Source organism: Ochotona princeps, chromosome 6 (assembly GCF_030435755.1).
Source record: "Ochotona princeps isolate mOchPri1 chromosome 6, mOchPri1.hap1, whole genome shotgun sequence".
In the NCBI taxonomy this organism is placed as follows: Eukaryota; Metazoa; Chordata; class Mammalia; order Lagomorpha; family Ochotonidae; genus Ochotona; species Ochotona princeps.
In genome coordinates, this window is record NC_080837.1 from 11,340,148 (window position 1) to 11,352,585 (window position 12,438).

The 12,438-nt window shown below is 52.4% G+C and overlaps 2 protein-coding genes across 3 annotated transcripts in view; both read right to left on the reverse strand.

Moving 5' to 3' along the window:
- Positions 1–1,390: 1,390 nt before the first annotated feature.
- On the reverse strand, positions 1,391–6,364 carry NGRN (neugrin, neurite outgrowth associated). Its single transcript, XM_004577924.3, has 3 exons — positions 6,167–6,364; positions 5,680–5,790; positions 1,391–2,015 (listed from the first exon to the last, which is right to left on the reverse strand). The coding sequence occupies exons 1-3, from the start codon at positions 6,328–6,330 to the stop codon at positions 1,448–1,450; spliced, it is 843 nt and encodes a 280-aa protein (XP_004577981.2). The 5' UTR covers positions 6,331–6,364; the 3' UTR covers positions 1,391–1,447.
- A 171-nt stretch (positions 6,365–6,535) lies between these two features.
- Positions 6,536–12,438, reverse strand: part of TTLL13 (tubulin tyrosine ligase like 13) — a 33,088-nt gene continuing 27,185 nt past the window's right edge. For both annotated transcript variants that reach the window (XM_058665579.1, XM_012927740.2), the window contains exons 10-15: positions 11,933–12,117; positions 9,284–9,469; positions 8,895–9,075; positions 8,431–8,610; positions 7,581–7,899; positions 6,536–7,216 (exon numbers count right to left, since the gene is read on the reverse strand). In XM_058665579.1, the coding sequence (XP_058521562.1) occupies positions 6,966–7,216; positions 7,581–7,899; positions 8,431–8,610; positions 8,895–9,075; positions 9,284–9,469; positions 11,933–12,117 (1,302 nt within the window). In that variant the 3' untranslated portion in view covers positions 6,536–6,965. The remainder of the gene's footprint in view (positions 7,217–7,580; positions 7,900–8,430; positions 8,611–8,894; positions 9,076–9,283; positions 9,470–11,932; positions 12,118–12,438) is intronic.

The window sequence follows — 12,438 nt, forward strand, 5'->3', positions numbered from 1 at the left end:
AGAACAGAGCAGAACAGGGCTGCCTGGAGCAAGTTCAGGCACATTGGCTGAGAATAGGATGGACAGGCAGACGGTAAAAGGCTGGCTTGCTGGCTGTGGTGTCCCACAGCCATTTCTTCATTCACTCACTACTGACCTCTACACTGGGCTGTGGATCTACATTCCAAAGGGTGCAAAGTGGATGACAAAAACCAAATTGGCAATACAGGTATAGGCTTTAGAACATCCAAGTGTGATAACGGTGATATGGAGTTTTATTTTTTTTTTTAAGCATTTGCTTTTCATTATTTATTTATTGGGGCCAGCACTGTGGTCTAGTGGGTAAAGCACCGCCTATTACGGCACGAACATCCCATGAAAGCACCAATTCCAATCCCAGTGGCTCCACTTCCAATCCAGCTCCCTACTAGTAGCCTGGGAAAGCTGCTGAAGATGGACCAAGTGCTTGGGCCCCTGCACCCACCCACCATGGGAGACCTGCAAGAAGCTCCTGGCTTCAGTCTGACCCAAGAAATCTTATATAAATTACTAAATTAGAAGGGTGTGCACTGTGGCATAAGGGGCTAAGTCACCACTTTTGATGTCAGCATCACACATGGAAGTGCAGTTTAAGTCCTGGCTTTTGCGTTTCTGATTCAGCTTCCTGCTATTGTGCCTGGAGGTTAACACATGATGAAGTACTTGTGCTCTGCCACTCACTTGGGAGGCACAGATGAAACTCTTGGCTGTGGCCTGGTCCAGCCCTGGCCATTGCAACTACTTCAGGTGCTCACATGTGGCCGGTTCAAGTCCTAGTTACTCAGTTTCTGACCCAGCTTCCTGCTGATGTGGCAGCAAGGTAGCAGATAATGATTCAAGTACTTGGGTTTCTGTTACTCATGTGGGAGACCCAAAAGGAGCTCTGGTCTCCTGGCTTCAGCCTGGCCCAGCCCCGCTTGGTAGTGGATAATCTTACTTTCAAAGAAATCTTAAACACCAAGTAGAATGCTCTACACAGCGCTCTGCTGGGGATCCCACATTCCATCTTGTTTAATTCTCCAAGGTTCACACACCACCATACCCTGGAGACCAGCACGCAACGGAGACTGCATTTTGCTTTATTTTTCTACACATGAGGAAATAACCAGTTTACTAGGCAATTCCAGAACTACTAGTGTTCACTGATCAAGAAGGAAATGTGGCCAGGAGGTAAACTATTCACTTCCCCTCGGATACATATTGCACAAGTATCACAGAAACATCCACGACATGCAACCTTGAGCCTGCACAGGGAGGGTGGCCGGGGCAATGCACAGGGGTCAGACTGGGAGCAGGGCTTTGGAAAAGCTCCAATCCACCCACACAGCATTCCTGGCACCTCCTTCACTCCAAGGCGGCCAATCCACATGCATTTCCAGACAGCCTTGTCCACCGTGTTCCATAGCTGTTTCCATGGGCTGGCCCCTGCTCAAACTCTGTACAGGAAGTTTCCATTGCTGTCATAGAACTCCTGCCCTCTCTGCACCACTTTGCTGCTAAAGTTCTCACTGTGAACCTCCCCTCCTTCCAGCTCTTCTGGCACCTTGCTGCTGGACAGCTGACTATCACGCATGGAGGACTTTGGGAGCTCTCTCTGCCGACCCAAGGCTGCAGCACCAGGCACCAAGCTCTCCTGCTGGTCCCGGTCGCTTTGACTCCGCCTCTTCTGTCTCCTCGGGGCACCTGTATCAGGCAGGTTTGCCTCTACCACCCTCAAAACTGTGCCCGGACCCTGACCTGTGGCTGAGGTTTCATCTCCTGGCACCAGGCTAGGGCTGGCCAAGAGTGACTTTACTGCGTCCGCAGGGCCCTGGAGCTGCAGTACCGACTGCACCAGCCTGGCTTTCTGAAGGACTTTCTGATCCTGCTTCAGCTTCTGCTCCAACGAGGGTACAAACTTGCTTTTTAAAACCCTTCGGATCACATCGGGGCTGACACCGAAGCCTTCAGCCAACCTGGGAACTGACCAGCACTCTGTAAATTCTTCATGTAAATACCTGTGGGGAAAAAAAAAAATAGGTGCTTAAGTTGCCAAGTCTCCTATCAGAACATCTACTGATAACACTGGTGATAAGCAAGAGGATGGTTCAGGAGCACTGGGGACGAACCCCCATCTGTGCCCATTATACAGCCATGTTCCATTCCTGTGTACCATCAGCAACATTGGCCCTCACCTAGTGGCGGTGGGAACACATCCCACTGCAGTCTAACACCTGTCATGGGTCCTGGGAAAGAAGGAGTGACCTTCCAGAGCACAAAAGAGAACAGTCACCCTGGGATGACTGTCAGACCAGGATGCAGTGAGAGCCCCAAAAGGGAAATACAGGGATGGGCAACCGAGTCACTCATCGCCTGGAGTGAGGGAAGTCCCTGCTCAAGCAAGCAGGGGCGGCCACTTGGCCTGTGGTGCATGGAGAACGCGTGCCTGGGAACAGGAGCCTGCTTCATGGGCCCCAGGTATATTAACCACCAGAACAGAGGGGATGGGCTAAACAGAAAGGCTGGAAAAGCTGTGGCTCCTGTCATCAGACAGCTGCCTGCAGGACCAGGAGGGGCTCCAGGCTCATAGATTCCTTTACCCTCCGCCTCAAGTCAGCCATGCTGATGAAAATGGAAAGCGGGTCAGACAGGCATCTTGAGATCCAGCAACTCTACTTCTGTGAGCAGCAGAGATGCGGGAAGACACACACACACAAAGATCTCTCATGCGGAACTGCAGGAATGAACCATCACAAACAACCCAGGAACCATCACAAACCCCAGGAAAACACACTCTGGGTGACCATGCATGGATGAGAAGGAACCCAGCAGTTTTCTAAAATGGAAACAAATGATCTACTGAAATCCAGGAAAAAGATTTCTCGTCTGTTCCTTTCTTATGATTCAGATGATGAAAATTAAAATTTAGATTCTCACTTGCTTGTATATGTGTATGGACACCTGAAACACTCAAAAACTGAAAAAAACAAAACTGTAGCCATAGGCTTGTGAGCCTTCGGGAACCAACATGAAGATAGGATGGAGAAAACGGGTTCCTGGCACATATTCTCCAGGTGTCTGAGAAAACACACCCTTGTTCCTTTAACCACATCCACACCTGTCTGGGTGACAATAATGTGGACATGATGGAGTGGCCCCAAAATGTTACCGTGGCAACACTGGAAGCATCTGCAGTGCAGCACGCTGCTGGCTTTGCTGTGAACCAAAAAGTTCAGGAGAAGACTCCTGCCACAAGAAGTTCAGTGTGTGCAGAAAGGTGAGACAGTCTTCCGAAATGTGGGAAGGAAAAGGATCACAGAGGAGGTGCAGGAGAAACCCACTTTGTCAGGACCCGTGGGTAGAAGCTGAGCTGCTGGGACCCATCCCCTCAGAATTCAGGCATACTAAGTGTACAGCAAAAATCTCTGCATTAAAAAAAAAAAAAAAAAAAAAAAAAAAAAACCTGTACCCACAGAAATTCAGTGGGACAAATAATCATCAATGTGTTGCAGACAACACATCACGGCCTGGTGCAGTAGCTTAATGACTAACGTCCTCGCCTTGCACGCGCCAGGATCCCATATGGGCGCCGGTTCTTATCCTGGCAACCTTGCTTCCCATCCAGCTCCCTGCTTGTGGCCCGGGAAAACAGTTGAGGATAGCCCAAAGTCTGCACCCGTGTGGGAGACCTGGAAGAGCTCCTGGCTTCGGATTGTCACAGTTCTGGCTGTTGTAGCCACCTGGGAAGTGAATCAACAGGCAGAAGCTCTTCCTGTCTCTTCTCTATATTTGGCTTTCCAATAAAAATAAATGTTTAAAAAACAAACAACACATCACAATTTTTTAAATTTAATCTTTAAAGATTTATTTGTTTGGGCCCGGCACAGTAGCCAAATGGCTAAAGTCCTTGCCTTGCACATGCCAGGATCATATATGAGCACTGGCTTGCATCCTGGCTGCCCTACTGCCCTTCCAGCTCCTGCTTGTCGCCTGGGAGGGCGGTTGAGGATGGACAAAAGCCATCCAAAAAATATTTGTTTTTCAAGATTTTATTTATTCTTATTGAAAAACCAGATTACAAAGAAGAGAGACAGAGAGGAAAAATCTTCCATCCACGGATTCTTTCCCCAAGTGGCAGCAATAGCTGGGGCTGTGCTGATCCGAAGCCAGGAGCAAGAGCCTCTTCCGGGTCTCCCATGCAAGTGCAGGATCCCAACTGCTTTCCCAGACCACAGGCAGGGAGCCGTATGAAAAGCGGAGAAGCCAGGATACGAACCGGGCCCATATGGGATCCCAGCAGATGCAAGGTGAGGATTTACCACTAGGCTAATGAACCAGGTCTAACACATTACAATTTTTTAAAAATATTTTTATTGGAAAGTCAGATATATAGGAGAGACAGAGAAGAAGATCTTCCGTCTGTTGATTCATTCCCCAAGTAGCCGCAATGGCCGGAGCTGCGTCCATCTGAAGCCAGGAGCCTCTTCCAGGTCTCCCAAGTGAGTACAGGGTCCCAAGGCATTGGGCCATCCTTGACTGCTTTCCCAGGCCACAAACAGGGAGCTGGATGGGAAACAGGGCCACTGGGATAGAACTAGCGCCCATATGGGATCCCAGCACGTGCAAGGGAAGGACCTTAGCCACTAGACCATCACACCAAGCCCCACATCACAATTTTAAAGTGACTCCTGTTTAGGGTTTTCCAAGATACAGAACCTTTCTTCAGAAAAATGCACAGAGGCACAGAACCAGAACTGGAAGCCCTAACTCTGGGCCATCATGTGGGTAAAGCTGCTGCCTGCAATGCCAGTATCCCATATGGGCGCTGCTTTGTGTCCCAGCTGCTCCACTTACCATCCTGCTCCCTGATAATGTGCCAGGAAAAGCAGAAGAGGATGGTCCAAGTGTATGGGTCCCTGCACCCACATGGGAGACCCTGGCACAGCTCCTGGCCTCAGCCTGGCCCAGCACCAGCCATTGCACCCTTTGGGGAGTGAGCCAGCAAAGAGAAGGACTCTTCCTTTCTTTTTTTCTATGCAACTCTTTCAAATAAAATCTTTTTAAAAAGTAAACAAAAAATGCAATTACCAAAAAACAGACAAAAAAAAGAGAGAAACAGTGTGATGACATAGCATTCAGAAATTAAATGTTGATGTCTTTGCAATCTGTGATTTTAGGATTTAAGCAAAAATTAACCAATTGCAACATATTAAACACTACTAAATTTGGATGCCAGGTTTATGGAAACCTAACCTACTACTCTTGTTCTATCAGAAGATTTCAATGATTTTAAGTGTGAGACAGACACTGGCTTGCAGGCCCTGCGTGGGCTCCGTTCACACCACGGGTTCCATGTCTGCTGCTGGGCTTTCGTCAGTGTCCTCCGACAACCAGCACCAAGCATGCAAAGTGAGGTTCCCAGCATCTTCCTGGGGGTGCTGCCTCCCATCTGGCCCAGCCATGGTCGTTGTGGGCATTTGGGGGAAGTGAAAGAGCAGCTGAAAGCTATCTCCCTGTCATTCTGCCTTTTAACTATGTGAAAATAAACACATTTTCCCCCAAAATTTATTTTGCAAAAATACAAAAATTTAAAAAAAAAACAACAAAAAAACGCTACCAGGTGTACTAGATCCTACTAACCTGCATCTGTTCTCACAATGTGGGCCCTCCCCCCAGTCTTACCGGATCTGATCCATGGCTTCCCATGTCAGGGTCCTGGGCGGGGCACCAGGTGCCTCCATCTGCCTCCGAAGTCTCTGGAACCGGATGGCCTTTTTCTGTCGTTTCAGGGTGCTGGGAGAGAAAACCAACGGCAGAAGCCATACGTGGAAGCCAGGTGGGGTTTTGCTTTTTGAAGAGCCTGCCTGGAGCCGAACTTAGCACAGCGGGCGTCCACAAGGACCGAGGGGAGCCGCGCTGTGCATCCCTGGAATGGAACACCTGCCCGCGAGCACGCCCAGTCTACACAAAAAAATGATGCGCTGAGTGACCAGGGAGGCCACCTGCGGTCCCCAGCAGGCCCAACAACCCCCACCCCTCCTCTGCGCTCTGACTCGGGGGGACAAGACACGGGGGACGGCTGCGGAGGCCCCGACGGGTCAGCGGCCTGGGATGTCGGGGCCGCCAGCGCCGGCTTCAGGCCGAGCGCCCGAGGACGAGGCGCTGGTACCTCTCCAGCTCCTGCAGCTCCCGTTCCTCAGGCTCCCAGTCGGAATCGGGGTCCGGCTCGCGGCCGACGGGGCCCGGGCCCGTCACCACCCGGGTCGCGAACCCGCAGCGAGACAGGGCCGCGAGTCCGCGCCGGCCCAGCAGGGTATTCAGCGCAGCCGCCATGTCGACGCGCCCTGAGCTTGTGCTGCTCCGGAAGCCAGCGGGCGGGTCCGGAAGCGGAGGGCCACGTCGCGCGTCGGGCGGGCGGGCTCTCGGGGTTGGAGGACTGGGTGGTACCTGCTTGTTTGCTCTCTGCGCTCTCTGGCGCTAACTGTACGGCGAGGGGAGGGAGAGGAGAGATTACCAAATGAGGTACAGGACGCGCCTGGAAAACGACATAAACTTTAATAAAAAGATTCAGCTGCCCAAAGCCGTCTCGCCTGCCCCAGACCTGATGGTTCCCAGCACCGCGGCGGGGAGGGCGTCCCCTCGGCCTTCTCCCGACGACCGCGGCCCGGTGCGCACTCGCCCCACGCCGCCCCCACGGTCCAGAGCCATCACCCAGCGAGGAAACAGCAAGCCAGGGGGCAGAGATGGAGCGCATGGCCGGCCGCGGCTCCTCTTATTCGCCCTTCCCGAAACCATCTTAGGGCGTTGATTTCGTTTCTTGGTGTCTTTGTGTCGGGAGCCTGACCCAGGGCTCTTCAGCTGAAGGCCGGTGGCAATGGTTCATTGCCTCTGGTCGGGGAGCCTCTCCTGCGGGTGTGCTTCCTCCAGGACAGGTTGACTTGATGGGTCGTCTCTCTCAGCCTGCTGTTTCACCAGTGCTGGCTGATGCGGAAGAGGGCGCTGGAACGCTGCTGCATCGGGGCAGAGGCGCGATAGAGGCTGAGCGTTGTGGTGGCCAAGGGTTCAGAGCTTAGCATGGAGGGCAAAGTGTGTCCAGTCCACGATTCGCATGCCAGTCTCTCCGGGTGCAAGAAGTAGCCTTGCTTGGGGGTTAAACTGGGTGGCACTGACCCAGCCAAGGCACGGTTTATGGCTTCTAGCCTTCTGCTGGCGTGGCCTTCTGTGTTGGAAACATGGATGGATCCCTCTGAGTGGGTACTGGAGGAACTGGGGTCACCTCTTTCCCACCTATTCCCCACACAAAAGGCAGGACGTCCCATGCCACCCACTGCCACCAGCTCTACCACATCACACGGGGATCCATAGTTGCGTTGTTTGCTTGTGGGTTACCCAGGGCTATAACCCTGCTCTCCCCTGCCCCCAACTCCCTTTGGGGCTGTGGTGCATAGAAAGGAGTTAGCGGAACAAGTCCCCACTGCATCCCCATCCTGGTCCATCAGTTCCTGCTGTAAGTGCCGGTATTATGTCTTGGGGGCATCCCATCTGGAGAGTCAGGAGGCTCGAAGCCACTTGTAGATACTTACTGCTGGTAAGTCGCATTCGGGTGCTGGAAACACAGTGCCTCCCGAGTTGCTTCATTGGCAGTGAGCAGGGGCTGATGCCTGCTGGGTCTGCTAGCCAGCTGAAGTTCTTGGACTGCAGGTGGTAGCGGGGCTGGTGTGGGATGGTGGTGTTCACATTCGACAGTGGCCCTAAGATCCTGGGGGTCAGTTCGTGGGGCCGAACTGGATGCAGGAGGTGAGGAGGGACCTGCTTTGCGATGGCTCCTGTCAGGAGCACCAGTGGGACCAGGTTCACAGTTTGCAGTTCCTGACCGCCTGGCCCGTCCTGGTGGGATCTAGGCTAGAGGAGAAGAGTGGCCATTTAACCACACCACACACATGCATGCATGGGCATGGGAGGTTGGGAGGAGTGCGTTGGCAGAGAAGGGGACCTGAAAGGTCTTGTCTAGGCCACAGCCATTCCACAGCCAAGAGGACACAACAGGTCTGCTACCAGCCCAGAGAACAGTGAACACAGCAAGACTGATGACCTAAGACTGTTTACTCATCTCCCGTTAGATCCAGGACACGGGCAGTACTCAGGAGAAAATTGACACAGCAGCCACTGAGGTGGGGAGGTGACAGGTGGCCTTACTATGTGTCAGTCTTGAGTCTGAGGTGACAGACACAAATATAAAGAGCAAATCTCTGGTAATTGGCAGGGTCAGAAACTGCATTTTGGTGGTTGTCAACGCCAAAGAAGAGGGCTCTCCCGGGCTCCACGGACAGATAAACGTCATATCAACCTGCTTTGGTGTGACTATCACCACATGCTCTCCCAACAGCCCTGGTGCTTGAGCTGGGAGGGTGGAGGCTCGGCAGGGACCCTCACCCGGTACTCATGCAGCCTTCTCTGGCTCTGGTGGCTGGAGTGCAGCATGCGGGTGAGCTGCTGGACCACACCCATGCTCCGGATAAGGGTCTCCCTTTGCATAAGGGCCTTCATGCGCTCTAACTCCTCCTCTTCCACAATTTCTTGGGGTTGCATAGTGTCCAGGTATACAGGAACCAGCTATGAGGGACACAAGTGTGAACTGCAGGTTCTCCAAGAATGCATCACAGACCCATAGCTGGGGGAGTCACTGGGCATTCGCACGCTCACACACACACACACCTGCCACACAGGCTGCCTTTGCTGTTCATTCTCCCACCTCCAGTTCCAAAAGGTCAGATGCCATTACTGATTAGGCACTCCTCTCCCATGTGCGAGGGGAGGTAGGGACAGCAGAGTCCCATCCCTAGTAGTGCCCACCCTTTGGCCTGCAGGAAGGGAACAAGCCACCAAAGCCCTGACACCTCTTTCTCCTGGATCCGTTTCCTGTAAGCCAGATGGGTGGCAAGGCCCCGAGGGCCCGGCTTGGCTCGGCTCTTCTCCCCAGCGGATTCCCCTTGGTTCTGCTCCCTGCTTTCCTTTCGCCTTCTAGTGCCCAAGGGGTCATGCTGTTCCTGTTTAAGGCGGATCTCTTCCAGCTGCTGCCTGATAAGACAGGGCGGCTTCAGACATGGGAGAGAGCGTGCTAGGGGCCAAGGGAAGACCAGGGGTCAGGCAGCGGAGGGGTTGGGGAAGAAGTTAGAATCTGTGCTGGACACTCAGCAGCCAGGGTCATCAAGCTTCTCTCTCACTGCTGTGGGCTTGAGGGCTCCCTGCCTACTCCAGGTATAGAGGAGCACACAGGGCAATGTACCTGGCACACTCCTCCCTGGCCTTGGAGGCGGCTGTCTCCTGGAAGAGGGAACCATTGTGCTTGAAGAAGGGTGCATACTTCTCTGTGTCAGGCCCAGGGTAGATCCTCCGGTACCCCCCGAGGTGAGAGTCCTCGTATTGCTGCTGGTCCAGCATGACAGAATGGGATGACTCGACGTGTTCTCGCCTATAGAGATCAAGTGCAGAGGAGGCTGCAGGAGCCTCCCCCTCGGACCATGAGAGCAAGGCTTCTGGGCCAGGCCAGAGCCTGCCCCACTGCATGTGTGATTTGTCAGGTTTCTGGTTAACGGGTCTCACAGGGGCCATTGTCATGTGAACACTGGCTAGGGTCTGGGTACCCTGCCTCTGATCCAGCTTCCTGACTCTGTGCCTGGGAAAGCAGCAGCAGACAGCCTCAGTGCCTCAGCTCCTGCCTCTCTACTTGGGAGTCCCAGATGGAGCTCCTGGCTCCAATCTGGCCCAGCTGCAGCCAACTGTAGCTATCCGGGGCAGTGAACCAGAGAATAGAAGGTCTCCCTCTATCTGTGTGCGTGCGTGTGTTTGTAACTCTGACATACAAATAAATAAAATCTTTTATTTATGTGGGGGAAGGCAGATGTATTGAAAGAAGGAGATACAGAGAGAAAGATCTTCCATCTGTTGATTCACTCCCCAAGTGGCCGCAACAGCTTGTGCTGAGCCAACCTGAAGCCAGGAGCTTCTTCCAGGTCTCCCATGCAGGAGCAGGGTCCCAAGGTTTTGGGCTGTCCCCGACTGCTTTCCCAGGCCATAGGCAGGGAGCTGGATGGAAGTGGAGCAACTGGAGCACGAATCATACGGGATCCAGGTGGATACAACAAGATGACTTTTTTTTTTAAGGAGTAATACATATTTACTACAGAAAACTGTAGTAAATATTTACAGTAGTAAATATTTACAGAAAACTGTAGTAAATATGCAACTGTAGTAAATATTGCAACCTCCTGTGACTTTACCGCATATGGTGCATTGTCCGTGAGCACAGCATCTAGGGCTGGACCTCCTGTGTTGAAATCCTGGCTTTGCCTCTCACTAGCAACATGCCCACTATCACTCTTGCTCTCCTTCAGAAATGCAGCCACATGGCAGTACTTTGAAACGGCTGCCTCATGTACAATTATCCCTGTGTTTGTTTAGTCCACTAGTTCCCAACCACTTGTCCTCCTTGAAAGATGCGGTCCATAATATGCAGAGGTGAGGCAGACAAGACAGTCCAATCTCATGAGGGTACACAGAGAATCAACAGTGGTCCTTGAGCTCCATTCATCACACACACCTGCCAGGCCCAGAAACCCTCAGGGGGAACATGGGCAGGGCAGTGCCAGGAAGTTCTAGGAATCACCATGAATCTATTCCAGTTCATTTGTATGTGTCACTCACAAGGTCTGACTTTTGTATTGGAAACATGATCATGTTTATGAGCCAATTATGAAAGTGAAACAACCATGGGTGACCAATGATGACTTATACAATTCCCCTATTGTTTAACAACTAAACTTGTTTTCTAGATCTCATTAGTAAAGTTTCCCAGGAGACAGTTTGTAGAGGAACTTTGTTTAAAAAAAAATTCATAGGGCCCGGCGCGATAGCGTAGTGGTTAAAGTCCTCGCCTTGCACGTCAGGGATCCCATATGGTCATCAGTTCTAATCCCGGCGGCCCTGCTTCCCATCCAGCTCCCTGCTTGTGGCCTGGGAAAGCAGTCAAGGATATCCCAAAGCCTTGGGACCCTGCACCCATGTGGGAGACCGGGAAGAGCTCCTGACTCCTGGCTTCGGATTGGCTCAGCTCCAGCCATTGCGGTCACTTGGGGAGTGAACCATGCGACGGAAGATCTTCCTCTCTGTCTCTCCTCCTCTGTATATCCGCCTTTCAATAAAAATACATAAATCTTAAAAAAAATTCATAAAATCACAGTTCTTCACATGCTAATATGAGAATAACTCAAATACATGGCTAAGCAGAGGGCACACTGTGTGAAAGTCAAGTCACTTATGCCACCTGAATACCCAGACACATGAGCGTCTCAGTTCTCGGGAGCACTGATCATTTTCCAGGAGCAAAACTGGGCAGCTGGGAGAAGAGGAGGCAAAAGAATATCACCTTCCTTTTTTTCTTCCCCCTTGTTTCTCTACTTGTATTTTATTTGAGAGGCAAAGAGAGTGAAGCTCTCATCAGCAGATTCACTCCCTAGATGCCTGTCCTGAAGCCTAGAGCCGTGGAACCCCATCCCCGTCTCCCACGGGGGGAGGAGGGGATGAGGACCCAGGAGAGCCGACAGCGCTGCTTGCCAAGGTTGACATTTGCAGGCAGCTGGAGTCAGGAGTGCGGCCAGCTGGCAAACCCAGGTACTCTGCTATGGGTTGTGAGCATCTTAGCCACCAGGTCAAGTGCCTGCTCCTGGCTCTATTTTCTGCTTATGATATACGCTGTATGATTTTCTTTGCTAAAATTGGTCTAATTAGACCCCACACCATTGCATTCTCTTTCTCTTTAACTTTGGTTCTTTCCCCTCAGTTGTGTCTTTGTTGTTGTTTACACTCCCTAGGCTTACACTCTAGGGAGAGTACACACAGGGGACACACAAGGAGACAGTGCAGACAGCTGGCACACCTGGGTTCCCGTGGCAGCGGGTGGCACTGGAACAGCCGCTCCTTAACCCGCCGCTTGTCCTCCTCGATCACTTTCTTCTTGTCGCAGCCCCGGAGGTTGACAAGCGTCATGGCGTCACAGAGCAGTGCGTCCTTCACCTCGCGGTCCAGGCGAGAGTCCGTGGTGAAGCTGGGAGAGTGGTTGACCTGCCAGGTGGGGGCGCTCATCACCCACCTGCTCCAGAGACCAGGCCTGGGGAGCCATTTTTCTGCCAAGGGCTGTTTGCTGGTGCCTACCAAATGATTGGCTTGAAAATTAGCTTGCTTGAGGCTCTAAGAGTCCCACCTGTGGTTGCCTTGGCAGGGGCAGACCCGGTCACTTCGTGGCCCTTCACAGTCCATGGGTGGAATATTTCCTACCCCTGTCTAGACTGCTTGAGCAGCTGGGACTCTCTTTCCAGGCCCTTCCCTCCACGGCCTCAGCCAAGGAGCCTGACGGCAATCCCTCCAGTTGGCAAAAGCAACTGG

Coding starts and splice junctions, on each gene's coding strand:
- NGRN (XM_004577924.3), bottom strand. CDS start 6,330: ATGGCGGCTGCGCTGAATACCCTGCTGGGCCGGCGCGGACTCGCGGCC. Junction 5,791..6,166: donor GAGCTGCAGGAGCTGGAGAG/GTACCAGCGCCT, acceptor TTTCTCTCCCAG/CACCCTGAAACGACAGAAAA. Junction 2,016..5,679: donor GAAGCCATGGATCAGATCCG/GTAAGACTGGGG, acceptor TTTTCCCCACAG/GTATTTACATGAAGAATTTA.